The 26,058-nt window shown below is 42.2% G+C and overlaps 1 protein-coding gene across 2 annotated transcripts in view; it reads left to right on the top strand.

Moving 5' to 3' along the window:
- LOC105075563 (collagen alpha-1(XII) chain-like) overlaps positions 1–23,374 on the top strand; it is a 41,620-nt gene extending 18,246 nt beyond the window's left edge. Inside the window, exons 9-11 of one of the 2 annotated variants that reach the window (XM_074376318.1) lie at positions 19,748–19,879; positions 21,233–21,254; positions 23,298–23,374. In XM_074376318.1, coding sequence (XP_074232419.1) covers positions 19,748–19,879; positions 21,233–21,236 — 136 coding nt within the window. In that variant the 3' untranslated portion in view covers positions 21,237–21,254; positions 23,298–23,374. The remainder of the gene's footprint in view (positions 1–19,747; positions 19,880–21,232; positions 21,255–23,297) is intronic. The other variant, XM_074376319.1, reaches the window with a different exon arrangement.
- Positions 23,375–26,058: the final 2,684 nt, after the last annotated feature.

The following is a 26,058-nucleotide window of genomic DNA, read 5'->3' as shown; positions in this document are numbered from 1 at the left end:
AGCAAGACTAAGCCTAGGAAACAATGCAGAGGGTTAAAGACAAAGGAACAGATCTAAGGTGGAGTCAGATTTGTTCTTTTCTATTCCATTATTAGTTCACTTAGATAATCAGATTCAGGAAATTGCTTTCTTTCCTTTTGTTTTCTTTCTGGTTCATGGTGTTCAGAGTGTGTTTTTTCCTGTCTGGATTCTAAACATTACTGGACTCATGCTCAATCATGTTAGATTCATTTTTCTGTTTCCTTTCTCTGCACCTTGCTTTTTGCATTTCTGTCTAGTAAAAAACCAGTTTTCAGTCTATTTCTTCCCAAAGAACTTGAACAATACTATTAATGGAATTTATGTTGGTAAAGAAATAAAGATGGCAGTCTTTACTAGAGTTCTTCTACTGCAGGGGGAGGAGTAACTACAGCTGAAGTGACCTGGGTAATTGCAGCCCCCCGCAGGACATGCCTGCACAGTTTCAGGTTTCTGTAAAGCAGAATAGAATTGTCACTTTTGTTTCTGAACAAAAGGCAAGAACTTGCTGTCTTTTTATGTTCCTCTCTTGTGCTGTTTGCATTTTCTTGGACTGCTGAGTGTGTGATTTCTGTACTAGGGCACCTGGACTCTGTGAAACTTAATGCCCGGTGCAGGATGCCTTCTCTTTATTCCCACATTGCTCATCCTAAAGTGCTTGTGCTGACTCATCAGGATGGGGTGTTAGAGCGGACATACGTTACTGTGCGGTAGAGTAAGCCCACCCCCCGCCACCCCCCCTGTCCTCACCCACTCCGGAAATAGCAAGAATAGGACCCAAAGTATATTTTTGTTACAGAACCACAACTAGACAGTTGCTCAGAGTTAATAATAGCGTCCCTCTTCTATGTAGCAAAACAAAACACACACATCAAACCCTCAACACTATTACTGAGCCAATTCTGGATGTGCTGTAGTTCATTTAAGTTTCACTTAGATATTTTTATTTAGCAGGAAGATGCCTAAGAACAATGGAGTGTCCAATTTTTATCTTGTGTGGAGACCAGAGCTACCCTGTGCTGATGCTCTGACCAGGCTGCTGGGGCTGGTGCTGCCACCACGCTGTGACCACTGCCTGTCTTCCTGGTTTTTATTCATCTTATTACAGTTTTCAAAGCATCATTAACCCCGTTCTTTCTCAATACAGCTTTTCAGGATAAGCAATGCAGGTTTTCATATCCTAAGTTTTATATGTAAATGAAAATTGAAGTTCAGAGACTTGAAGTGGCTGGAATCAGAAGTGATTAAGTTGTAAGACGTAGTCTTGTAGGATGAAGGTCTGTGCACTTTTGTTCTGGTTCCAAGACAGGTCTGAGACCTGGCTCTGCCTCTTGCGGTCTTGGGAAAATTGCTTAACTTCTCCAAGCCACAATTTCATTCTTTGTAAAGTTACCTATGATACAGATCTTTTTACGATTGATTGTCTTATAAGTGAGATAATGTGAATTAAGCCCTTAGCACAATCATCACCAAAGGATGTGCCCTGGGTTGCCATCATCATCACCACCACCATCATCATCATCATCATCATCATCATCATCATCATCATCATCATCATTATTACTACTACTACTACTACTGCTACTACTACTATTACTACTACTACTATTGCTAAATGTTCACATTATCCCAATATATCCTTTTACAAATTGCATAGCAGTTTGGTTTGTTTGTTTTTATTGAGATATAGTAGACATAGAACTTTATATTAGGTTCTGGTAAACAACATCATAATTTGATTTGTATATATATTGTGAAGTGATAACCACAGTGAGTTTAGTTAACTTCCATCATTATATATATTTACACATTTTTTTCTTGTGATAAGATTTTACTCCCTTAGTAATACCAAATATTTTATGTGGTGTTATTACTTATAGTGACCACATTGTATGTGTCATGACCCCACGTTATTTATTTTGTAAGTGGAAGTTTATATCTATTGGCCGCGTTCACCAGTATTGGCCCCTCTTCTCCTCCCCACACCTGGCAACCACCAGTCTGTTCTCTGTATCTGTGAGCTTGTTTTTGGTTTTGTCTTAGTTCCCACCTGTAAGTGAAATCATGCATGTTTCTCTTTGTCTAATTTATTTCATTTAGCATAATGCCCTCAGGGTCAATCCATGTTGATGCAAATAGCAAAATTTCATTCTTTTTGGTGACTTAATAGTGTGTTGTCAGATATATACATGCATACCAGATTTTCTTCCTCCATTCATCCCTTGATGGACACTTCAGTTGTTTCTGTATCTTGATTGTTGCAATCAGTGCTGCAGTGAAGATGGGCATGCAGATCTCCTCTCAAATTAGTGTTTTCATTTCTTTCAGAGAAATAAGAATGGAATTGCTGGATCATATTGTAGCCCTATGTTTAATATTTTGGGAAACCTCCATGTGATTTTATATTGTGGCTCCACTAATTTATATACCCAACAGTCACAGGTTTCCCTTTTCTCCATGTCTTGCCAACACTTGTTATGTCTTGTCTTTTTGATAACAGCCATCCTAACACATGGGAGGTGATACCTTGTTGTGGTATTGATTCCTGTTTCCCTGTTGACTAGTGATATTGATCCTTTTCATGTTTTAATCAGATTGGGGTTTTTTGTTTTGTTGTTGTTACTGAGTTGTAGGAGCTTTTTAATATATTTTGTATATTAGCTCCTTTTCGGATATATTATTAGCAGTTCTCTTCTCCCACTTAGTAAGGTACTTTTTCATGTTTTTGTTAATTTCCTTTGCTGCGCAGAAGTTTTTAGTTTGATATAATCCCACTTGCTTATCTTTATTTTTGTTTCCTTTGCTTTTGGTGTCAAATCCAAAAGCTCATCACCAAGATTGATGTCAGGGAGCTTACTGCCTATGATTTCTTATAGTAGTTTTATGGTTTCAGGTCTTACATTCAAGTCCTTCATGCATTTGGAGTTGAATTTTGGGTATGGTAATAAGATAGGGGTCCATTTTCGTTCTTTTGCACGTAGCTATACAGGTTTCCCCACACCACTTAGTGAAGAAACTGTCCTTTCCCCATTGTATATTTTTGACTCCCTTGTTGTAAATTATTGATGATATATGCACTGGTTTATTGATGAGCTTTATTCTGTTCCATTGATACACGTGTCTGTTTCCAAGCCAACACCAGACTGTTTTGATTATTTTCACTTTGTCATGGAAGTTGCTTTCTTTTACAGTTTTGCTAAGAGTTATTTTCATGACTGGTTGATGAAGTTTATTAAATACCTTTTTACATTTATCCTACTTAATCATTATTTTATCATTGCTTTTCTGCTAATGGGATAATTTACAGTTATTTTTGAATCTTGACCAGTACTGTATTTTCCAGTATAGTCTACTGTTATTCTGTTATGTTTACATAATGGCTTAATTCATATAATAATACTTTGTTTGAATATGTACAGCATAGTCCTTTAGTTGTGTGTATAATATATGTATATATTCCTTTTCGTATTCTTTTTTATTGTGGTTTATTACAGGATTTTGGAAAGGTTTTCCTGTGCTGTACAGGAAGACCTTGTTTTTTATTTGTTTCATATGTAGTAGTTTTTATCTGTTGTTGTTTGTATCTGCTTATCCCAAACATCTAATGTATCTTCCTTCTTGCTTTCCACTTGGTAATCATAAGTTTGTTTTTTATGTCTCTGAGTCTGTTCTGTTTTGTAAATAAGTTCACTTGTGGCATGTTTTAAATTCCACATATAAATATCACGTGGTATTTATCTTTCTGTAACCTGCTTACTTAGTGTAATCTCTAGGTCCATGCACGTTGCTGCAAATAGTATCATTTCATTCTTTTTTTTAATGGCTGAGTAGTATTCTAGTGTGTGTGTGTATAAAATATATGTATATATAAAACACTTCTTTATCCATTTATCTGACAAGGAACATGTAGGTTGCTTCCCTGTCTTGGCCACTGTAAATAATGCTGCTTGAACATTGGGATGCATATATCATTCTAATTGAGTGCTTTCTCTGGATAAGCCCAAGAATGGGATTGTTGGGTCACATGGTAGCTCTACTTTTAGTTTTTTAAGGAACATCCATACTGTTTTTCATAGTAGTTGTACCAATTTGCAGTACCACCAGCAGTGTAGGAGAGTTTCCTTTGCCCAATGTCTCCAGCATTTGTTATTTGTAGACATTTTAATGATGGCCATTCTGACTGGTGTGAGGTGATATCTCATTGTAGTTTTGATGTGAATTTCTCTAATAATTAGCAATGTTCAGCATCTTTTCATGTGCCTGTTGGCCATTAGTAGTTTTCTTTGGAGAAATGACTAGGTCTTAAGCCTATTTTGGGGTTTGAGTCATCTGTTTTGTTGTTGTTACTGAGTTTTATGTGCTGTTTGTATATTTTGGAAATTAAGCCCTTTTTGGTCACATTGATTGCAGATGTTTTCTTTAGTGTCATAGTTTGTCTTTTCATTTTCTTTATGGTTTGCTGTGCAAAAACTTTAGAAGTTTGATTAGGTCCCATCTGTTTATTTGTACTTTTATTTCTTGCCTTGGGAGACTGACCTAAGAACACATTGCTGTAATTTATGTCAGAGAATGTTTTGCCTATGTTCTATTCTAGGAGTTTTATGGTGTTATGTCTTATATTTCAATCTTTAAGCCATTTTGAGTTTATTTTTATGTATGGTGTGAGGGAGGGTCCTAACTTCATTCATTTACATGCTACTGTCCAGTTTTCCCAACACCACTTGCTGAAGAGACTGTCTTTTCTCCACTGTATATCTTCCCTCCTTTGCCGAAGATGAACTGTAGGTCTGTGTGTTTATTTCTGGGCTCTCTATTCTGTTCCATTGATCCATATGTCTGTTTTTATGCCAGCACCACACTGTTTTGATTACTGTAGCTCTGCCGTATTGTCTGAAGTTTGGAGGGTCATTCCTCTAGCTTTATTCTTTTTCTTCAATAATGCTTTGGCAAGTCTGCATCTTTTATGATTCCATATAAATTTTACGATTATTTGCTGTAGTTCTGTGAAAAATGTCCTTGGTAACTTGATAGAGATTGCATTAAATCTGTAGATTGCCTTGGACAGTATGGCCATTTTAACAATATTAATTCTTCCAATCCAAGAATATAGGATATCTTTCCATTTCTTTAAGTCATCTTTCATTTCTTGAATCAATGTTTTGTAGTTCTTCATGTATAGTCTCACCTGCTTGGCCAAATTTTTTCCTAAGTATTTTATTGTTTTGGATGTGATTTTTTTTTTTTTATTTTCCTACCATTTCATTGTTAGTGTCAAGAAATGCAAGCTTATTTGTGTGTGTTAATCGTCTATCCTTCTGCCTTGCCAAGTGTTTTTGTAGTTCTCTTTCTTCCTTCATACTATTCTCTTATGGTTAGTTGATTTTCTTTGTTGTTATATTTGTGTTTCTGTAGTTTGTTTTTATGCATCTAATGTAGGTTTTTGATTTATGGTTACCATGAAGTTCATATACTTTGCTCCATTACAATATCTGATTGTCTTAAAGTGATTGTCATTTAAGGTCATATAAATTCTAAATGATCTACTGTTTTACTCTCCCACCCTTTTTCTTTGTTTTTGATTTCATTTTTTACATCTTCATATGCCTCATATAAGTGTTTACTGTAATTATAGTTGCTTTTACAATTTTTGTCTTTTAGTCTTTGTAATAGCTTGTTTAAGTGGTTAATTCACAGCCATTGCTCCATTTTTGCCCTTAAAGTGGGATTTTCCCCTTCACACAAGTTCTTATTTCTTACTCTGTTTCACATAAAGAAAACCCTTTAATACATCTTGTAAGGTCAGTTTAGGATTGATGAACTCTTAGTTTTTGCTCATCTGAGAAGCTCTTTAACTGTCTTTCAATTGTGATTAATCTTTGCTGAGTAGGTAGCCTAGGTTCTAGGTTTTTCCCTTTAAGTAATTTAAATATATCATGACTGTTCCTTCTGGCCTGCAATGACTGTTGAAAAACAGCTGATAGGCCTCCATGACCTCTCCTCGCAACCGCAGTGAAACCACAACTGACTGCTAAACAAGCATCAAATAAAAGACTGGAACCTAGCAAAAAAATCTTCAACTGGAAATATAAGAAGGGAACCACAGCAGGACGGTACAAGAGACATTCTCATGATATAATCAGGCCCCATACACTTCAGGGTGGCTGAACCAGAAGCTGAAGAATAAATCACAGAGACCTTCCACCGGATTGAGAGTTCTAAACTCCACGTCAGGTTCTGCAGCCCAGGATTCCCGCTTTGGGAGGAGGAGACCCCAGGACATCTGGTTTTGAAGGCCATTGGGGCTTAGCTCTAGGAGTTCCATGGGACTGGGGGAAACAGACTTCATTCTCTTGGGACGCATACACACAACCTCATGTGTGTCAGGTTCAAGGGCAGCGGTAGTGATTTCATAGGAACCTGAGCCAGACCTGCCTGTTGGCTTTGGAAGGTCTCCTGGGGACATGGAGGACACCTGTGGCTCACCCAGGGGACATAAAAGCTGGTAGAAGACATTCTGGGAGTGTTCATCTACATGAGCTTTCCTGGAGGCTGACATCTTGATTGGATCATTAGAACCAAGACCAGCCCCACCCATCAGACTTCCTGAGCCACAAAGGCCTCTAGACACAGCCCTACCCACCAGATGTCCAGGACCGAGCATCACCCAGCAGTGGGCAGGCACTGGTTTCTCCAGCCAGGAAACCTGCACAAGCCTCTAGTCCAGCCTTATCCACCAGGGAGAAGATACTAGAAAGAAGAAAACAGCAGTCCCAAAACCTGTGGAAGGAGTCCACACACAAGCCAGGTTCCACGCTGGAACTGGCTGGACCTTGGCCCTTGGGTGACAAGAGAGGAGCGTACTGCTGAGACACATAGGACATCTCACACAGAGGGCTGCTTCTTCAAGGTCAAGAAATGTAACTTAACCTACCTAAAAATACAAATAGAAAGACAGAATGAGGCAGCAGACAGTATCTCCTAGGCCAAGGCACAAGATAAAATTCCAGAAGAAGAAATGAGTGATAGGAGACAGGCAATTTATCTGAGAAAGTTTTAAAGTGATGATGGTGAAGATGTTTAGAGAACTGAAGAGGAGTACAGATGCACAGAGCAAAATTTTTTAGCAAAAAGTTGGAAAATATAGAGAATACCCAACAGTTGAAGAATAAAATCACTGAAATGATTTTAATGGTCTAACACACTAGAAGGAACCAAGAATAGACTAAATGAAGCAGAACTGATCAGTGAGCTAGAAGACAGATTAATGGAAATCACTACTGCAGAACAGAAAAAAAAATGAAAAGAAATGAAGACAGTTTAAGAGAACTCTGGAACAACATGGAGCACACTGATACTCACATTATAGGGGTCCCTGAAAGAGAAGAGAGAGAGAAAGGACCTGAGAAAAATTTTGGTGAGATAATAACCAAAAACTTCCCCAGCTTGGGAAAGGAAACAGTCACCCAAGTCCTGGATCAACAGAGGGGAACACACCAAGGCACATAGTCATCAAATTGACAAAAATTAAAAATAAGGAGAAAATGTTAAAATCAGCAAGAGAAAGGCAACAGAACAACACACAAGGGAACTCACGTAAGGTTATCAGCTGATTTCTCAGCAGAAAGTCTGCAGACCAGAAGGGGGTGGCACGACATATTTAAAGTGATAAAAGAGAAAAATTTACAGTGAAGAATACTCTATCCAGAAAGGCTCATGTTCAGACTTGATGCAGAAATCAAAAGCTTCACAGATAGACAAAAGCTAAAAGAATTCAGCACCTCCAAACCAGCTTTACAACAAATGTTAAAGGAACTTCTCTAGTCATCAAACCGCAGGAAAGGAACAAAAAAGAAGAGAGCAGGAAAAAAAAAAACATACAAGATTGCTTTGGCTGTTAGGGGTCTTTTATTGTTATACATAAATTTTGGAATTGTCTATTCTAGTTCTGTGAAAAATGCCATGAGTGTTGACAGGGGTTGCATTGGATCTGTAGATTCCTTTGCGTAGATGGCCGTTTTGATAATGTTGTTGCTTCCAATCCAAGAGCACAAGATATCTTTCCATTTGTTTGTATCATTTTCAGTTTCCTTCATTAGTGTTTTACAGTTTTCAGAATATAGGTAACCTCCTTGGTTAAGTTTATTTCTAGGTATTTTGTTGGTTTTGATGCAATGGATATGTTTATGCCAGTTCTAAAATTCTGGGTTTTGAAGTGAAAAAAATAAATGAATAAAAGACCACAAATGGAAAAATACCCTCCTGTCTTATGGGCGAATTGTATTCCATTACCTACATACGGTGCATCTCCTTTATCCATTCATCTGTTGACGTGCACTTGGGATGCTTTCATGTCTTGGCAGTTGTAAATAGTGTTCCTGTTAATAGTGGGGTGTGTGTATCTTTTTGAATTTTTATTTTGTGTTTGGATTTATTCCTTTAATAACTACTTAAGTTTAAAAAGCTAAAGCTTTTTAGAGACAATGAACAGTGCAGGTACATAAATTTGAAAAATATGTGCAGTAGAAAAAACAGCTGATAGGCTCATGAGGGATTTCCTTTCTGTGACACTCCTTTTTTCTTGCTGCCTTCAGAATTCTGTCATTGTCTTTAAATTTTGCTTTTTGAATGATGATATGTCTTGATGTAGGTCTGTCTCAGCTGATCCTGTTTGAGACTCTCTGATTCCTGTGCCTGGATATTCGTTTCCTTCTTCAGATTAGGGAAGTTTTCAGCCTTAATTTTATCCAATGTTTTCTCAGCCTTTCTCTCTCTCCCTGCAGGGGCCCCTGTAATGTGAGTGTTACTATGCTTGATGCTGTCTCAGAAGTGCCTTAAACTCATGTAACAGGCCTTTTCTTCTTGCTTTTTTGATTGGGTGTTTTTCATTCTGTCTTCTGGATTGCTAATGGGTCATCTGCATTGCCTGAGCTTCTGTATTACCTGCAGTTCTCTGATTGGTTCTTTTTTATATTTTTTAAAAAGTTCTCCCTGTGCTCATCTGTTCTTTCTCCCAGTTCAGTTATCATTCTTATTGCTATTGCTTTGACCTCTTTGTCAGGTAAGTTTCTTTTCATTATGGTTATTTTGTTATTCTTTCATTTAAAACGTGTTCTTGTGTCTTCTCATTTTAACTTTCTGTATCTCTGTGAAATTAGGTGAAACAGTTAACCTGCCCCAGAATGAAAGGTGTCCTTGTGTGAGAGCACTCCTGTGCAGTCTTTTGTGCCCAGGGGATTTGTTGGGAAGAGCTGGACCTGAAGTGATCCTGGGCTGCTCTCTTCCCCCGGGACGTGCTGGCAGCCGCTGCAGTGGGGCAGCAGGGCTGGAGTCAGAGGGACTGGAGCCAGTTCCAGGTTGAAGCGCAGGGGCTTCTCCTCTGCTCAGTGACTGTTCCAGCCCTATCAGGGGTGGCACAGGGTCCCGTGGGGCTGGAGCAGGATCTCTGTGGGAGTGAGGTTCTCCTGGGTGTGATGGCAGTCTCTGCTTTGGTTTGGGTTGTGGCTGAGGCCTGAGGGCTTGCAGTGGCCCTTCTGTACTGGTTATGCCTTTTCCGCAGTGTGCACACCTTGGCTAGAGAGTGGGTCGGGGCCAGAGAGATTGGGGCCGCACCACTAAGCTGGCCCCACCCCATCAGGTGTGCACAGGAAAGTGAGTTCTGGTGCTGGCAGCCCCTGTCCTGTGCTAGTACTGTTCCCTGCAGAGGGTGTGCAGGGACACTCTAGCTGGCCGTGACTGCCGGCCGTCTTTCCAGACGTCTTTCCAGGCAGGGCCGCACCCAGGCCAGCGCCACTTTCTCCCACGGTGTGCACGCTCACTGGCAGTGGAGGCCTCCGCCTGAGTGGGGAGCAGCACCAGAACACGGAGGGCGGGAGCAGGAGCCTGGGGGAGTCCGGGGGTCCCCCTGAGCCACCCCTGCCAGCTGGCCGGAGCCCCAGGCAGTGTTCATCCTGCTGTGTCCCTGCCATGACGGGGAGTCAGCGGGTCTCTGCACAGGCTCTTCAAGAGCAGAGGCTCCACGTCTTACAGTGCCCCAGTAAGCTCGCTGGTTTTCACCCCGGCTGAGGGGACTCCTCGTCCCGGTGCTGAACCCCATGCCTGGGTGCCTGACACGTGGTTCAGACCATGATGTAAGGCATGGGTGGTTGTCAGGGCTGGAGCACCGCTGTGACGTCATGCTGTCTGAGCACAGATGCCCACAGCTCCTGGTGTGTGTGGCTGGTGGGGAGCCCTGCAGGGAGCGGCTGTACGTCTGTCTGGCACAGACAGATGGGGCTCGTTATGATCATTCCCCATAAAGATGGTATAAGGCCAGGATATGCCATCTGGTTTTCCAAGGGATTGAATATTATAATGCGTGATGTGCCCCAGCTGCCTAGTGTGAGCAGCATGACTGCAGGTGCTCTGGGTCCAGGAATGCAAACTCCAGTTATGCCCTTGGGAACCAAAGGAGCAGGTCCTAAAGGGACATATTTACCATAAATGCTCTTACACGTGTCAGTCATGGGGAAACACCAGATTAGGAAATGGATGCTGCCTGAGTTTAGTGTTGAATTGTTTAAAGTGTAAGCAACCTACAAGATTCTGGGTAAAAATTAGTGCAGTGACAAGTGGAAGTGACCCAAGGAGTACATACAGTAAGAAACAGAGTCCTGAATTTAATCATCTTGTCTGATTTTCTCAGTGGGTAGTAAATGATTAGGGTTTTGACTCATGTTGTTTTGATTAAACTCTAGAATGTGGTCAGTTGTGAAGTGTGAAAGCCTAAGGATGTTTGTAGTAAGGGTACTTGTGATGATACAGTTTTGGGGGTTAATGTTTCCTGGGACGGATGAAATTGGCTGGCTGTGTGTGCTGGTGGAAGAAGAGACGTTGTTGATGGAAGTGGAGGCACTAGCAGAGAGGAAGGCTAGTGAAAAGTGAAGGCTAGTGTCAGTTGATTCAGGAAGAATGAGCTGATAAGGCTGGTTAATAGGCCATAAGGTTTAGTGTTAATTCAGAGAACTTAATTTTTGATAATCATGTTAATTGTATTACTATAATGTTTGGAATAACTAGTTTTAGCCTTGGAGAAGGTTAAGATTTTGTACATAATCAGTACCGCAGGCGCTGGATCCCACAGCTGTTAGTGACGGTCCCGGTGCAGCTGCACAGGCGGGGAGCACTGATAGCAGGTGTTATGCCAGCTCACGTAGAATGGGTGCTGAGCATGGTGACAGCGGCTGTAATGAAAAATGATGATATTGTGCCATCTAAGCATAGTAATGGGGATGTTAAGTGTGACATATATTAGTATCCATATATAGGACACTGTAAATGCAAAGAGAATAGTAATATAGACTAATGCCATTTGATAATTATGAAGTTAATTATAATTTTATGAGTCAAAATGTTTTTGTTTAAACTAATTATACATTCATTCTAATCCTTTTAAATTCATTCATAGGCTAACCTTATGGCTACTAGTAATGAGATTACAGTTTGTGCCATGTGAAGAGTTTAGTTTTTAGGTTACTCTTTTGAGAGGCTCAGGGTAGGGGTAGGAGGAGGGCAACTTCTAGGTCAAATAATAGGAAAGTAGTGACAACTAAGAGTAAGTAAATGGAGAAGGTGGGCATGCTGTCCCTATAGAGTCACACCCGCACGTGTGTGGGCTTGATTTTCCTGGACACTGACTAGAGGAGGTCAGAGTGCGGTCAGGACAAGCTGTGAGTCTGGTAGTGTATTGGTGAGTGACATCAGTGTAAGCTTTATTAGTGTTTCTCCAGCTACAGGAAAAGCTGTAGGTTGGAAGTCAGTTATTCTACTTAATACTAAAAGAACAAAATGCTCATCAATAGATAGTGATTTATAGAACAATCAAACTTTACCTACAAGATGCACTATCAGGCCACTGATTGAAATCCAAAATAATTAGATGTATAGGGAAATTTTAGTTGGCATAGAAAGCACAGAATGAGAAAAGTAGAGCCAATAATTTTGTGTAGTCAGTGGAAGCTTTTAACCATGAAAACTACTGAGCCAAAAACTCCATCTGAAATTGTGAATTTTATATTCTTCTGACACTCGCAATAATACAAGTTCCTAGAGGAACTGTGATGAATCAGACTTGAAGTATTGTTTATGATTTCTTTCTGTTAGATGATAGTGAGCACAAGTGAGGGGAACTTGAGGCTCACAGAACTGAAGTATTAAGTTATTATGGGACCTGTGTGTGTGGCCAGTGTGCTGTTGTTAGGTGGTGTGAGCACATACCTTTATCTTTTTTCTGATCAGAAGGTAGATGGTCATTTTAGGATTTGTGTGCATTTGCCTGTGTGTGTGTGTGTGTGTGTGTGTGTGTGTGTGTGGTGAGAGTTTGGTCGTGGGGAGAAGCACTGTGAACTTACCCACCCTGTACTGAGAGCTGTAGGACCTCCTTCCCTGCTAAAAATGACCCTGCTCTTGTCACCACATCCCCACACATGACAGCACTTGTTTGTAATGAATGCATGTAATGTCCTGTTTGTCATGGACCAATGCAGTGCATCCACTTATAGTTTATAAAGTTATTTACATTTCCAATTAAAAGTACTCATATGTATGATGGATTTTGTTTTTACTCTTATTTACCTTGGTGTCCGAACTAATGATAATAGAATACCCATTTCCTAAGAGAAAGTTGACTTGCTGTTAAGAGACAGGATCCCTCGTGAACACATCCTCACCGTTTGTCCTGACTGATGCATGACAATGTCATTGCAAGAGGAATTTCCCAAGGAAAAGCCAACGGTCTTCCTCAGAACCTCAGGGAGCGGGTCACGACAGGCTGCAGGTGGAATCCCTTTCCAAGGTAGACCTTGGTTCAAGGTAAAGTTACTGCGCTCGCCAGCCCCGAGACCCTTAGGTGATTCACACCCCCTCTGTCTTCTCATCCATAAAATGGGTTAGTGAGAATGTTGTATAATTGGAACACTGCACTTTGAATTTGGTCAGTTGGCACATTTTATTGCTTAGTATGAGACTTCAATACCTTTGACCTGATGCTAATTGGTGATTTACAGGGTGTCCCGATTCCTGAGGGTTGGAAGGAATTCTGGTTGACAGTAGAAGGAGACCCAGGATCCCTGAAGCCTGCTCACCCTGGATGGGACTCAGTCCCTCCAGGCCAGGGTATCCTGAAGCCCGGCTGTGGGACCAGGAAGGCCCAGCAGTGCGGTTGGAAACGCAGCCCCACTGGGTCTGTGAGGAGTCGGGGTCAGCTCCACACAGGGCAGGCTCTGGAGTTTCCTCCCCAAGGGCAACCCATTCTCCTGGAAGTCAGCCCCAACAGGGACAGACACAGAGGCTGGAACCAGCAGTCCCAAGAAAAATGGGAGGTACCAGTCTTTGCAAGTACGGTGACCCCTGGGGAGCTCAGCTCCAGGGAGGTGAGAGCCTGAGCATGGGAGGGACTGTGATGCCAGGATTCCTGCCTTTTCTGCCCCCTTCACTCTGGGCCCCTTCCCAGAGTCGGGCCACCCTGGCCCTTCGTCCCCCACCATGCACTGTGGGCTGGCTCCCTCTTTCCTTCTTGCCTTGTCTTATATCTGCTCTCCCTACCCTGTTTCCCCCTGTCACCGTCTGCCACTCTCTAGGACTTGACCCCCACCTCTCTCACTCATGCACTGTCTCTCTCCCTGCTTGTCTCTCTCTGCCCCCAGGCCCTCAGCCCCTGGGCTCTGGTCCAGCCTTGTCCAGGGCCACAGGGCCCCACCTCTCTGAGCACCCCCACCCTCACTGGCAAGTTGTGGCCCCGGCCCTGCTCACAGTGGAGGAGCCTGCTTACAGAGGCCGCTCCTGCTGGTACTTACTGCTGCACTGCTCTCCCCCCTCTTCCTGGGCAGCACAGTCACACCTTGACCAGTTGGTGGCCCAGCCTGGACCAGAGCTGCTGCAGGGCTGGCCACCTGCCCCAGCTGGAAGGAGGGAGGGCCGTGGGCTTGAGGGGCTCCTGGGATTGGATTGAGGGATGTGTAAGGAGCCAGGTATTTTCACCCAACTCCTCTTTGTCAATGGCAGAGCGTCCCAAACCACTGACTGCTCCCTGCCCGTTTCTCACTAAGAGCACTGGGCAGACTGTGGGAGCTCCTGAGACTTAGGAGCGAGCTGCTGCCCTCAGTCCCCTCAGAGTTTGCCTGGAATTGGGGCTCCTGGGGGCAGCTGGCAGGGCTGGGGCCCTCTCACTGGACTCTGGCACCTCATCCCTTCCTCACTGTCAGCAGTTGGCCACTTCACGGGGACAGAGATGAGGACCTCTCTGACCCTTGAGACTGGCAGGCCCCACGTGCTCAGTATTTCTTGATTGAGTGAACACAACCACCCCCCATATCTAGACACCAAGTCTTCCCACCGCCCCAGAAGGGTTTCTCAGGCCCCCTCACAGCCAGTACTGCCCAACAGCACAACTTTGCTTCTGTCCCACCCGGGTAGTTTCTGCCTCCTTGGACCTGGGTGTACACAGATCACCCAAGTGCAGTGTAGGGGGTGTGACAATATATAATTATTTTTTAAAGTTATATATATTTTTGGCAAAAATCATAGGGCTTATTTTTATGCATGTAACATATGTACTTATAATTAATGTGTCACCTACAGGTGTACTGCAGATAAGGACAGCCACATGGGTGTGGCGATGTGATTAAGATGGTGTGCTGTTAAGATCTTCTCCATCTTGTGGACGTTCTCTCTGCCTTTTGTGTGCAATGCTGAGCAAAAGGGTGTGAGGACCTCCCACCCTGCCTGTATATTTGGTTCCTCTTGGTTCTGTCATTCTTTACCTTACATGTTTTTCAGCCACTGCCCAAGGGAAATCCTGGGAGCTTGGAAAAGGAGGAGGGAGCACCCCAGAAGTAGAGGGCAGGGGACATGAGTTGGGCAGGACCAGGAAGCATAAGGTCAGAAAAGTTTGCAGAGAAGACCCAGGGTTGGATGGCAGTTGGTGGTGGGGAATCAGGTAGGCGGGGTGCATCCTAAAAGTGAGGTCACCCAGAATGTCCACTGTGAGGTGCCAGGGGCAAAGGCAGGTGATTGGTTGAGAGAGGGCATAAAGCACTGGCGTTGCTAAGGTAGCATTCAGACAGGAGAAGGCTTGGAGGGAGGCGTCTTGTCCCCTCCAGCTGCTCCTGAGAGTCCGCTTGACCTGCTGCTTGTTTTCCTGACCTGCTGACCTCCTGACCTGACTGAACCCTCCTTCCTCCCCTCAATAGCTTGATTGACCCTCATCCTTTCTGTGACCCTCTTCTCCTCCTAAGTGTCCAACCCCTCTTCCTGTCACACTCCCTCCCCAATCCCACCCCTCCTCCCCTACCCCCTCCCCTCCCCTCCCCACCTCCTGCCTGGGGACCTCAGGGCCCTGAGAGGACCAGGACATGGAGGTGATGGGGATGCCATTCTGGCCCCACGTGCTGGGGTGTACTGGATATGAAAATACAACTGTGAATAAACATCGGGCACCAGGGGTGTCCTCCTTTTTCCTGGGCTCTTTCACACTCTGGTTAAACAGCTGCTTTCTCATGGCGTCCTTGATGGGAACGCATCGTTGGTGAAGCCTGAGGCCCTCAGGGCAGGTTTCTTGACCAGCCTGGAGCGGCCCTGGCCACCGGCGTCTTCAAGATCTGAGTCCTGTCAGGACCTCTTGGACCGAACACAGCAGGTTGACAGGATGCAACCTGAAATAGTTACTTTATTGCATCAAAGAAGGAAGTATGAATGTACTAAAAGCCACTGAGTTGTATGCCTAAAATGGAATGGGTGAATTATCTCAGTAAAGCAGTGTTTTAAAAAGCAAGAAACTTTTATTTACTAGAAGTCATAGTGAGACTGGCTCCCGGAAAGCTTGTCAGGATCCTGCTTCAAGCTGTGCACGTTCAGGTCCAGTCCCCATGCGGTGCGCTCTCCTGTGCGTGCGCCCTTCCTGGTGGTGACGTCTGGGAGCAGTGGTGTCTCAGCATTGGGTTGGTGCTAGTCTGTTAAACAGTGAAGTGTCATCTGTGCTCTGTGCTTTCTGGTTTGTTAACTTATAGCAACTTTTTTTTTCCTTGAAGTGTATTCTTTTCAGAAATTTTAATGTAACAAAAATATTCAATAGCCCTGTAAGTTTTAAAGTATTTTTATTGAACTATAGTCAGTTCACCATGTTGTGTCCATTTCTGGTGTACAACAGAATGCTTCAGTCATACAGGAACATACATATATTCATTTTCATTTTTATTACCATAAACTACTACAAGATATTAAATATAGTTTTCTATGCAGTACAGTGTAAACTAGTTGTTGTCTACTTTATATAGATTAGTATCCATGAATCTCAAACTCCCAGTTTTTCCCTTCCCACTCCCTTCCCCCCTGGTAACCATAAGTTTGTTTTCTATGCTGTAAGTCTGTTTCTGTTTTGTAAATAAGTTTGTCTTTTTTTTTTTTTTTTGATTCCACATATAAGTGATATCACATGGTATTTTTCTTTTGCTTTCTGACTACTTCACTTAGAATGACAATCTCCAGGTCCATCCATTCCCTGTTGCTGCAAATGGCATCATTTTATCATTTTTATGGCTGAGTAGTATTCCACTGTATAAATATACCACAGCGGTTTTTTTTAACATTTTTTATTGATTTATAATCATTTTACAATGTTGTGTCAAATTCCAGTGTAGAACACAATTTTTCAGTTATACATGAACATATATATTCATTGTCACATTTTTTTCTCTCTGAGCTACCATAATATCTTGTATATATTTCCTTGTGCTATACAGTATAATCTTGTTTATCTATTCTATAATTTTGAAATCCCAGTCTATCTCTTCCCACCCCCCACCCCCTTGGCAACCACAAGTTTGTATTCTATGTCTGTGAGTCTGTTTCTGTTTTGTATTTATGCTTTGTTTTTGTTTTGTTTTATTTGAGATTCCACATATGAGCGATCTCGTGCTATTTTTCTTTCTCTTTCTGGCTTACTTCACTTAGAATTACATTCTCCAGGAGCATCCATGTTGCTGCAAATGGCGTTACGTTGTCAGTTTTTATGGCTGAATAGTATTCCATTGTATAAATACACCACTGATTCTTTATCCAATCATCTGTCGATGGACATTTAGGTTGTTTCCATGTCTTGGCTATTGTAAATAGTGCTGCTATGAACATTGGGGTGCAGGTGTCATTTTGAAGTAGGGTTCCTTCTGGATATATGCCCAGGAGTGGGATTCCTGGGTCATATGGTAAGTCTATTCCTAGTCTTTTGAGGAATCTCCATCCTGTTTTCCACAGTGGCTGCATCAAACTGCATTCCCAGCAGCAGTGTAGGAGGGTCCCCTTTTCTCCACAGCCTCTCCAGTATTTGTCATTTGTGGACTTTTAAATGATGGCCATTCTGGCTGCTGTGAGGTGATACCTCATTGCAGTTTTGATTTGCATTTCTCTGATAATTAGTGATATTGAGCATTTTTTCATGTGCCTGTTGGCCATTTGTTTGTCTTCACTGGAGAATTGCTTGTTTAGGTCTTTTGTCCATTTTTGGATTGAGGAGTTTGTTTTTTTCTTATTTAGTTGTATGAGCTGTTTATATATTCTGACAATTAAGCCCTTGTCCGTCTCATCTTTTGCAAAAATTTTCTCCCATTCCGTGGGTTGTCTTTTTGTTTTGCTTATGGTTTCCATTGCTGTGTAAAAGCTTCCAAGTTTAATTAGGTCCCATTTGTTTATTTTTGCTTTTATTTTTATTGGACTTCTAGCAAATTCTTAGTTACCCCTTTCCTTCTCATCTTGGAGACTGCCCCCAGGGACTGTGTGTCCAGCTAGGCTGATGGGAGCCCTGAGAGCCCAGCTGATGTGAAAATCAGTGGCTGCAACCTGCTGTGATGTTTATAATGAGGAAATGCTTAGGAGGGACATGACCAGGAGGTGGACAAGTTGTCTTTTCTTTTTAGCGACATGTCCTTGTGAAGAATGTTGATTTTTCCCAAAGCAGAAAGGGTCCTTCATGTCCTCAGAATTGCCCAAATATAAAGAAAATTCAGATACATGCTGTGAAATTTTCACTCTATCAGGAAAAAGCACCTCCACACCCGAAAAAAGAAAGACTGAGAACACCTCATGGATTTAAATGGGTTTGTTCTGATGGGCGTGCACCAGATTCTCATGGACCTGGAAAAATTGTGTGTCAGGAACAATCTTTGCACTGAGGCAGAATCACACCACGTGAACACTCCACCCAAAGAAGAGTCTGTTCTGTGTCTTCTGAGCCTGCTAAGGAGGGTGTTTCTAGGTCATCTTTGTTGAGATTTTTTTCCCTCAGAGGGAATGAGGCTGAGCTCTCATAGGTTAGTTAGCCGTCTTTCCCTACCACATCTTTGTGAGCATTTGGATAAATTAACTTGTCTTTCTCCACCGTTGCTCATGGCCGCTGACAGAACCTGAGTCCATCGGCCCTGGTGGGTAGACTCTAAGTAGGAGGCAGCTACTGACGTCAGCGCTCAGACAGTGCCATGTGTAACAAGCATGTCCACGACGGAGGATGTTCACCAGTTAGCGACTAGATGGTGTTTGTGTTTTTGTGCCTTTGATCTGCATGTCTCTCCTTTGTGCTGAGACCCACTGCTCTCTCAGACAGTGGCTACTCAAAGACAGTGCATGTTTTCCACCAGCACACATTTTACTGACCTCAACTATGAGAGCAGCTGACAATGACAATATTATCGATTTCAGAGGCTGCTTTCTAGAGAGGTTTTATTTGCACAAGACTAAAGCTTGGTGTCTAGATTAGTACAAATTACATTGCGCATTTATTTCCTCCTGTAATACTTACAAATCTAGTTTTTACAAAGCTATGAGTTTGCCTTTTGTTTTGGTGACTGTACATTCCAGAAATACAAATTAATTTTCATGGTGGCTGTTGATGGACGTAGGTGCAGTACTGTGAAATATGCATGTGAGTTATTTGTACTGGTTATTTTGAATTCTCTTTTTATGTAACTTCATTCTTTGAGTAATCTTGTATAATATGATTAAGACTCTATTATACAAATCCTTATTTATTTCAGAAGTCTGACATTACGTGCTCTGGTGCAGAACCAAAGTGAATATTGAAGAAAACCTCCATCATTTTTAGATAGTTGGGCTAAAATAAATCATTAATTTTTGCTGGAATAGTAATTTTGACATTATTGTAAGAGCTGGTCTGCTTTCTCACTCATGTCCAGTCTATAAATGTAGAGATACATCTTTGCATCTCTCTGTATTTTAACACATACCTTCATTGCTCTTTCCGCATACATGTTGGGTATATTTTTGGAGACATTTCATAGGGGTTTGTCCAAGTACTTCATGAATATATAATAGAAGGTGGAGGCGTCCCATGCCCTGTAGGTTTGTGTTTGCTTATTTTCAATTTCATGTTGGTTTCTACATACATAAGTTAAGTTCTGTTAACTATTTAAAAAATATTTGCAGTGTGTCTGTCAGCAAAGTCAAATCTCTAACATTTTGTGTATCAGATATTTGACATATGTGAGCAGCAATGAAACGATCACCAAACGAAGGCAGTAAACATACCCACACTCCTGAGCGTCCCCCTGCTCCTTTTGAACTTGTGTCCCTTCTCACCTCTCTGAGGAGCTACTTGAGGGTGTGGTTGAGGGTTTCTAAAGATGATTCCCTGTGACAGATACACTGTGAATGTCTTTGAGGTTCCTCATTATCTCCAATATCTTTTCAGGTCCTCCGCACTCTGGTTCTCCTTTCCCAGCCTGGGTCTGATGTTTATGAACTTCTGTGGAAGCTTATTCTCATTGCTGCTGCCTGGGGAGTTTCTAGTTTTCTCTTACTTGTCTGGAGGACCGTCCTCGCTGTGAGTATTACTAAAGTACCTGACAGTGTTCTTTTAATCACACCTAACAGGAATTTTTATAGTCACTGGACATTTTATTTGCCTGCCTGGGCCAGAGTCCAGGAGTCTTTTCTTTGTTCCCTTTTAGATTACTAACTTGAACAGAAATTAGTTTTGAAATGGAAATTTGTTGCAAAATACTGTCTTTATAGTAAGAACTCATTGAGCAAGACAACAATATATTCTCAATGAGAAAATGACAATTTATAAACTCTTCTCTTCAATAGCAAAACAGGAAGGTTAAGTATTTGGTGAGCCCATCTCTCTCCCCACCTGCCCCTGCCTATGTGTTGGGTGACAGGGAACAGGGACGCTCAGTGTTTCCTGAGCAAGTGTGAAGTGAAGGGAACGTCTGTGTCTTCCGGTTTGCCCTCCGTGGGTGCATTCTTCTACAGCCACGGTATTGCCCCTGGAGCTTCCACACTGTGATGATGCTCCAATATTTTGGCAAGGTTAGGGGCTGGCCTCAGCCTCTGATCGTCACTTTAAGTTTTGAATGAAGAAATATGTGTTAAGGGTCAGGTGAATGTGTTTTTACATGGTATTACAGTGGAGTCCTGCCTGGGTTTTATTGAGCTATTACTCCTCAGATGACTCATGTCTGAGTCAAGAAGCACGTTCGCTTCTTGAAAATGGTCACTGTCTGTCCTGCTGCTTGTGCTTTTGTTGCAGCCATTGCTCACTTTCTTTCTCGTCTGATGGCTCATTTGATGTCCATTTGTTTTTAGTGGTCTTGACAAATCTTACGACCTCATATGTTACAATTGCTTATCAATTCAACACTCAACTCTATAAGATTTCAGAAAACCTTTCATTGAATGAAAGGGTGCATCTTAGTATAAAGATTTTGCCTTTATTTTTCTTTAGTTTCTCCTCTCTCTCTCTCTCTCTTTTGAAGGTTACACAACAATCCAGGTTCTGGACTTAAGTGTGGATGTTTGGTTTGACAAAAGAAAAACTCAGATAAATGATGCATTACAAGAACATATTATGAAAATAATATAGTTCAGTGTTATTAAATATGAATATGCATTATGAAAATTGAATAGATTGGTGTTTATTTAATAGAGTGTAAACAGATCTTTTGTTCTAAAATAAGTTATTTACCATTGTGCTATCAGAAATGGTGAGTGAAAGATCATGCCTTAAGTAGGAAATTCTGACTTTTCCTGATTTTTAATCACATGAATTGTTATGCTGAACCAAAGTGATAATTGTAATTTCAATGAATTACTGTTTTGATAGTTTATTAGAAACCATATGTTTACTCATTATATGTTTTGACTTCAAATGTAATATCTCTTCCTCTCCTAGGTAGAGCCTCCAGTGACTCAAGGTAAGGTACTAGGGTTTAGTTTCCTTTGTAATATTTTCTCAATACTGGGATCCGATGTGGGTTTTCATTCAACTAAGAGTAAACACAATGACTTCCGATGTCAGACTTCTTAACTCTTGAAAATTTTACTCCTGGGATGGTGTCTAAATGACACTGTAGAGGAAGTTGGCATCTATTGAGGTAAGAGACCAGGAGGGTCTGAGGAGTAGGGAGACTAGGATGAGTTTAATTTTGCATAAAGCCTTTTGGAAGCAGGTGATGAAAAGAGTCTAATGTTCAGAGTGACTACCTGACGTGACCTGGCTCTTGGTGAAAAGGAAAGATGCTGAAACACCACTGGAGCCTGTCAGGACTCTCTAGGCTGAGGTGTGGCCAGGTGTGTGTGTCACAGCCGAGGGGAAACCGTGGGCTGTGACTCAGAAGTGAAGGGGGCCATTCATGGCAGTGGGGACTTAACGGAAGTGATTCAGCCTGAGGATGCTGCTTTCTGTGCAGGCTTCATAGGCTCTGCTGATCGAGTAGGGCTGTGTGTGGTGGGCAGGGTGGCTGCCCTGTGCTCAGTAGGCCCTCGAGGGCTGCTGTTGGTGACGGTGGATGCAGAAGGGCTGGTGCTGAGCGGAGGGATCTCAGCATCAGAGCGTCCCCGCTGGGCAAAGAGAAGATGCGTGTGCGCTGTGCGGTCAGATGAGGGACTTAGATGCCCGAGAGAGGAGCCTGGAGCTGAGGGCTGCGTTGTAGAGCATCACACGTGGAGTCGCCTGTGGCTGGCTGCTTTATGTGTGCTGTTTTCCTGAATCAGTGATGGGAATATTCTCATCCTGGGGGTGGAAAAGCTTGTCATTTAGGGATTGTGTGTTATCCAGGTTCTCCAGTGACTAGGTGGGGAAGCCCACATGGTACCAAAGTGCTTAATTCCAGTGACCTTGTCCTCCAGGGCCCCCAGCATGGTTTTCATGAAGGACGATCTGCCAGGCAGCAGGACAACACTGGGGGCCTGTGCAGGCCCAGTCAGGCGACGTGTTGAACTTGCCTTCTGTGGTGCTGTGGATAGGGCCTGGCTGTGGGGTGAACCTGCATGGGATGAGGGTTTTTTTTTTTTTTTTTTTTTTTTTAAGCAGGGGCATGTTTACTTACCTTAATAATTGGAGGAGAAAATGTTAAGGGGACAGGATGCACAGGATGCTTGGTTTTTCTTTTTCATCTCTGGTGATGTCAGAAGTATTTGAATGATTGAATTTTCTAAGAATGGTGCTTATAGCTGGGAGAGAATTTAGGAGAAGACTTTTTATTGTGTTTCTGCATCTTTGAAAAAAATTGAACTAGGAATCTGTGATCTCACATTTAGAATGCCACTAAGATTTGCTTCCTTTAGGCACAGTAGTAAAGTTAAAAAGTTAATTATACTCATAGTGCCAGCCAGAGATATGTCTCTGCTGCTGCTAAGTCGGGATAATTCTATTCTACTGGGTTTTCCTGACAATATGAGAAATTTCTTCATCTCCTTTTAGTTACTTTAAAGCAGATAACTGGAAAGATCAAGAGTCTTGAGAAAGAAAACAGAGAACTTGCAGAAAATATATCTGCTTGGAAGCAGAAGGTATTGTTGTCCTTTTGATATTTTTTTTTGTGATTTCACCTTCAGTTCCTTCCCCCTTTGGTAGTTCAGTTATTTGGCTCTCTTTTTTTTCATCCTACTGTCCTGTTCCATATGTTCTATAAGAGGTCTAGGTTCAAAGCAAGTGCCCTAGATAAAAAAACGTTTTCTGTAGAGCACAGGGAACTCTACTTGATATCTTGTAATCTATAATGAAAAAGAATGTGAAGACAAATACAGGTATATATATGTGTGACTGAAACATGATGCTGTACATGAGAAACCAACACATTGTAACTGTATTTCAGTAAAAAAAATAAATAAAGCAAGTGTCGTAGTTGTAAAGCACCACTTTCTGTATTAGTGGAAGGGGTCACACACAAGATAGGTTAGGCTAGCGGTGTGATTAATATTTGTAATTCTGTTTCCTTTCTTACATATTTTCATAGACCAATGATGCAAAGAAATGCTTAGAGAAGACCATTAGGCAAAAGAAGGTGCTCTCTGAGGAAGCACTGAAGTTTAAGGTACAAACCTCTTCTTACCTAGATTACATTCTGAAAACAAATGAAAGTAATGAGTAATTGTTACTGATTAAATATGTTTTTTTGAAGAACTTGAAAACTATTGAGAAGGATAATGAATATTTGAATGACATGATTCAAATTGCTCGAGCTAAACTGCAGGCAGCGAGGGACCAGAACGCCAAGCGTCTGCGCTCGGTAAGAGTTTGGCTGCTGTGCTGACCACAGCTGGGCTCCTGAGGCTTCTTGTGCCCTGGGCGAGCTGCGCGCTCCCGCTCCTCTTGCTTTTGGCCACAGTAGAGTGTGGGAGCCTGGGAGCAGAACCTCCCTGTGAACAACGATCCAGAATTTCACGGACTAAAACCTCCGTGACTTTTTAACTTCAGAGGCTAGGAAATATGTCTTATTTTCACAACCTAGGGAGTTTTCTCTCCACTCACACTGCCCTCCAAGATAAATAGAAAATGCCAGGAAACACCGGAGAGGTGAAGGAAGTTACTAGCTGAGCTGTACAGGCCCTTGCCCTGTTTAGGTTAAACAGAATTTTCCATGTGAATTTGGGTAAACTTTATGTTCCACCAGGGACACTGATTTGTGAGCTCTTTGACATGAGCAGTTTCCCACCCTTGCTTTCCGCTTGTCGTCCAGCCATGTCTTCCATTGTCCAGTGAGGAAGAAGTCTGTGGAGGCTAGGGAATACCTGTGCCTGAAGGTCTCTCTTTGTTCTGCATTTCTTCATGGGCTTGACATTTGTCCTGGGCCCAGCCTGGATCAGCTGCCATCACAGGAAACTTAGGGGTGGCTGTGGGTACTGGCTGAGAAGGGACAGGATTCCACTTGGGTTGAAGAGAAGCAACTGCCCATCAGAACAACCAAGACTTGCTGGAAGAGCTTGACAGGCTGGCAATGGAAGAGGACCAGCTGAAGAAGGAAATGCAAGACGCAGGGGGTCAGAACGAGCTGCTAGGATGCCCAGTGCTAGAACCTGAAGGAAGAGGCCCCGTCTGCTGTAAACTCTCAAATGGAGCAGACACTGTCTACGACCCCAAACTGAAATTCAGGGAAAGTCCCAGATGCTTTCAAGCATGTATAAGGGGACGTATGACACTTGTTTTCCTTTCTTTTTAAAATTTGTATGTTCAGAACCATTTCACTGCCTTAATATCTTCTGGAGAGAATGCTCACCAAAGTCTTTGGACATGTACCAGGGCTGATATATTTATTTTCTATGGTTTGTTTTGTACTTAACAAAATAATTTGTTTTTTAAAAAAAGTTACACACTTTTTAAGCATATCACCCTGAGTTTTCATTGAAATCTTAGCACATGCTTTGTTTCTGTCCTGTGTGAAGATACGGGAAAAAGGAACATCTCCAGAGACCTTGAAAGACACTATTTCAATGAACACTTCAGGAATTTCAGAGGGAAATGCCTCCATTAGCAGCAGGATTTTCACTGTACACGTTAGCTTTCACAAGGAACAACAATTTCATGTCTTAGAAGGTTAAATGTTGATATCTGTTCAGATTATTTTACTTGGGAATTTAGTCATCAGTGAGAATGTTTTAGGTTGAAATTGCTCTTAATAAAGCTCGTGTCCATGAAGCTGCAATGAAACCTGAAGAAGTGCATGTGCGGGAGGACGTCCAGCTGAGCAGCAAGAAGAGAGTAAGAAATGTTACTCACCCCAGAGATCCTTACAGCAGAAAGCTGAGCGTCACTGTGTCAGTGTCTAATTGTGCTGTAGCGCACATAAAGCAGATGGCCTGTCTTAGCCGATTCCAAGTGTACGATCCTCTTAAGTACATTCACATTGCTGTGGAGCAGTACTTCTTGAACATCTTTTCTCACATCTGTCTTGCAGCCACGTGTTTTGAAAACCAGATCTGAGGGTTCGATGCAGAGTGCTGTGATGACTGTGGACTGCAGCTTGGAAGGTATGTTGCTTGTTGGGAAGAAAGCCTCATATGCAGGCTTCCTGGGAGATGTTGTGGCTTCAGTTCTAGACCCCTAGAATAAAGTAAATATAGTAAAGAGAGTCAGATAATTTATTTTTTTGGTTTTCCAGTGCATGTAACAGTTAAGTTTACACTATACTGTAGTCTATTGAGTGAGCAATACCACTGTGTCTGAAAACCCCAATGTTCATAACTTAATGAAAATATACTTTATTACTAAAAAATACTAGGCATCATCTGAGCCTTCAGTGAGGTGTAATCTTTTTGTTGGTGGATGGTCTTTTTTTTTTTTTAACTTTTTTTTTACTGAGTTATAGTCATTTTGGTGGATGGTCTGGAATTGATGTTGGCGGCTGCTGACCGATCATTGTGGCGGTTGCTGAAGATTGGTGTGGCTTTTGCAACTTCTTAACATAAGACCACAGTGAAGTTTGTCACAGGGTAACTCTTCCTTTCAGGAACAAGTCCTCTGTAGCAGGCAATTTGATACATTTTACACACAGCAGAACTTCTTTCCAAATTGGAGTCGGTCCTCTGAAACCCTGCAGTAGTGTATCAGCTAACTTCATGCGCTCTTGTAAGTCCTTTGTTATTTCAGCATTCTTCACAGCACCTTCACCAGTAGATTCCATCTCAAGAAACCAATTTCTTTGCTCGTCCATAGGAAGCAGCTCATCATTCATGCACATTTATCAGGAGGTTGCAGCCATTCAGTCATGTCTTCAGGCT

This window comes from Camelus bactrianus, chromosome 13 (genome assembly GCF_048773025.1).
Source record: "Camelus bactrianus isolate YW-2024 breed Bactrian camel chromosome 13, ASM4877302v1, whole genome shotgun sequence".
In the NCBI taxonomy this organism is placed as follows: Eukaryota; Metazoa; Chordata; class Mammalia; order Artiodactyla; family Camelidae; genus Camelus; species Camelus bactrianus.
Note: the sequence above shows the minus strand (reverse complement) of the source record. Positions and strands in the feature narration are given on the sequence as shown.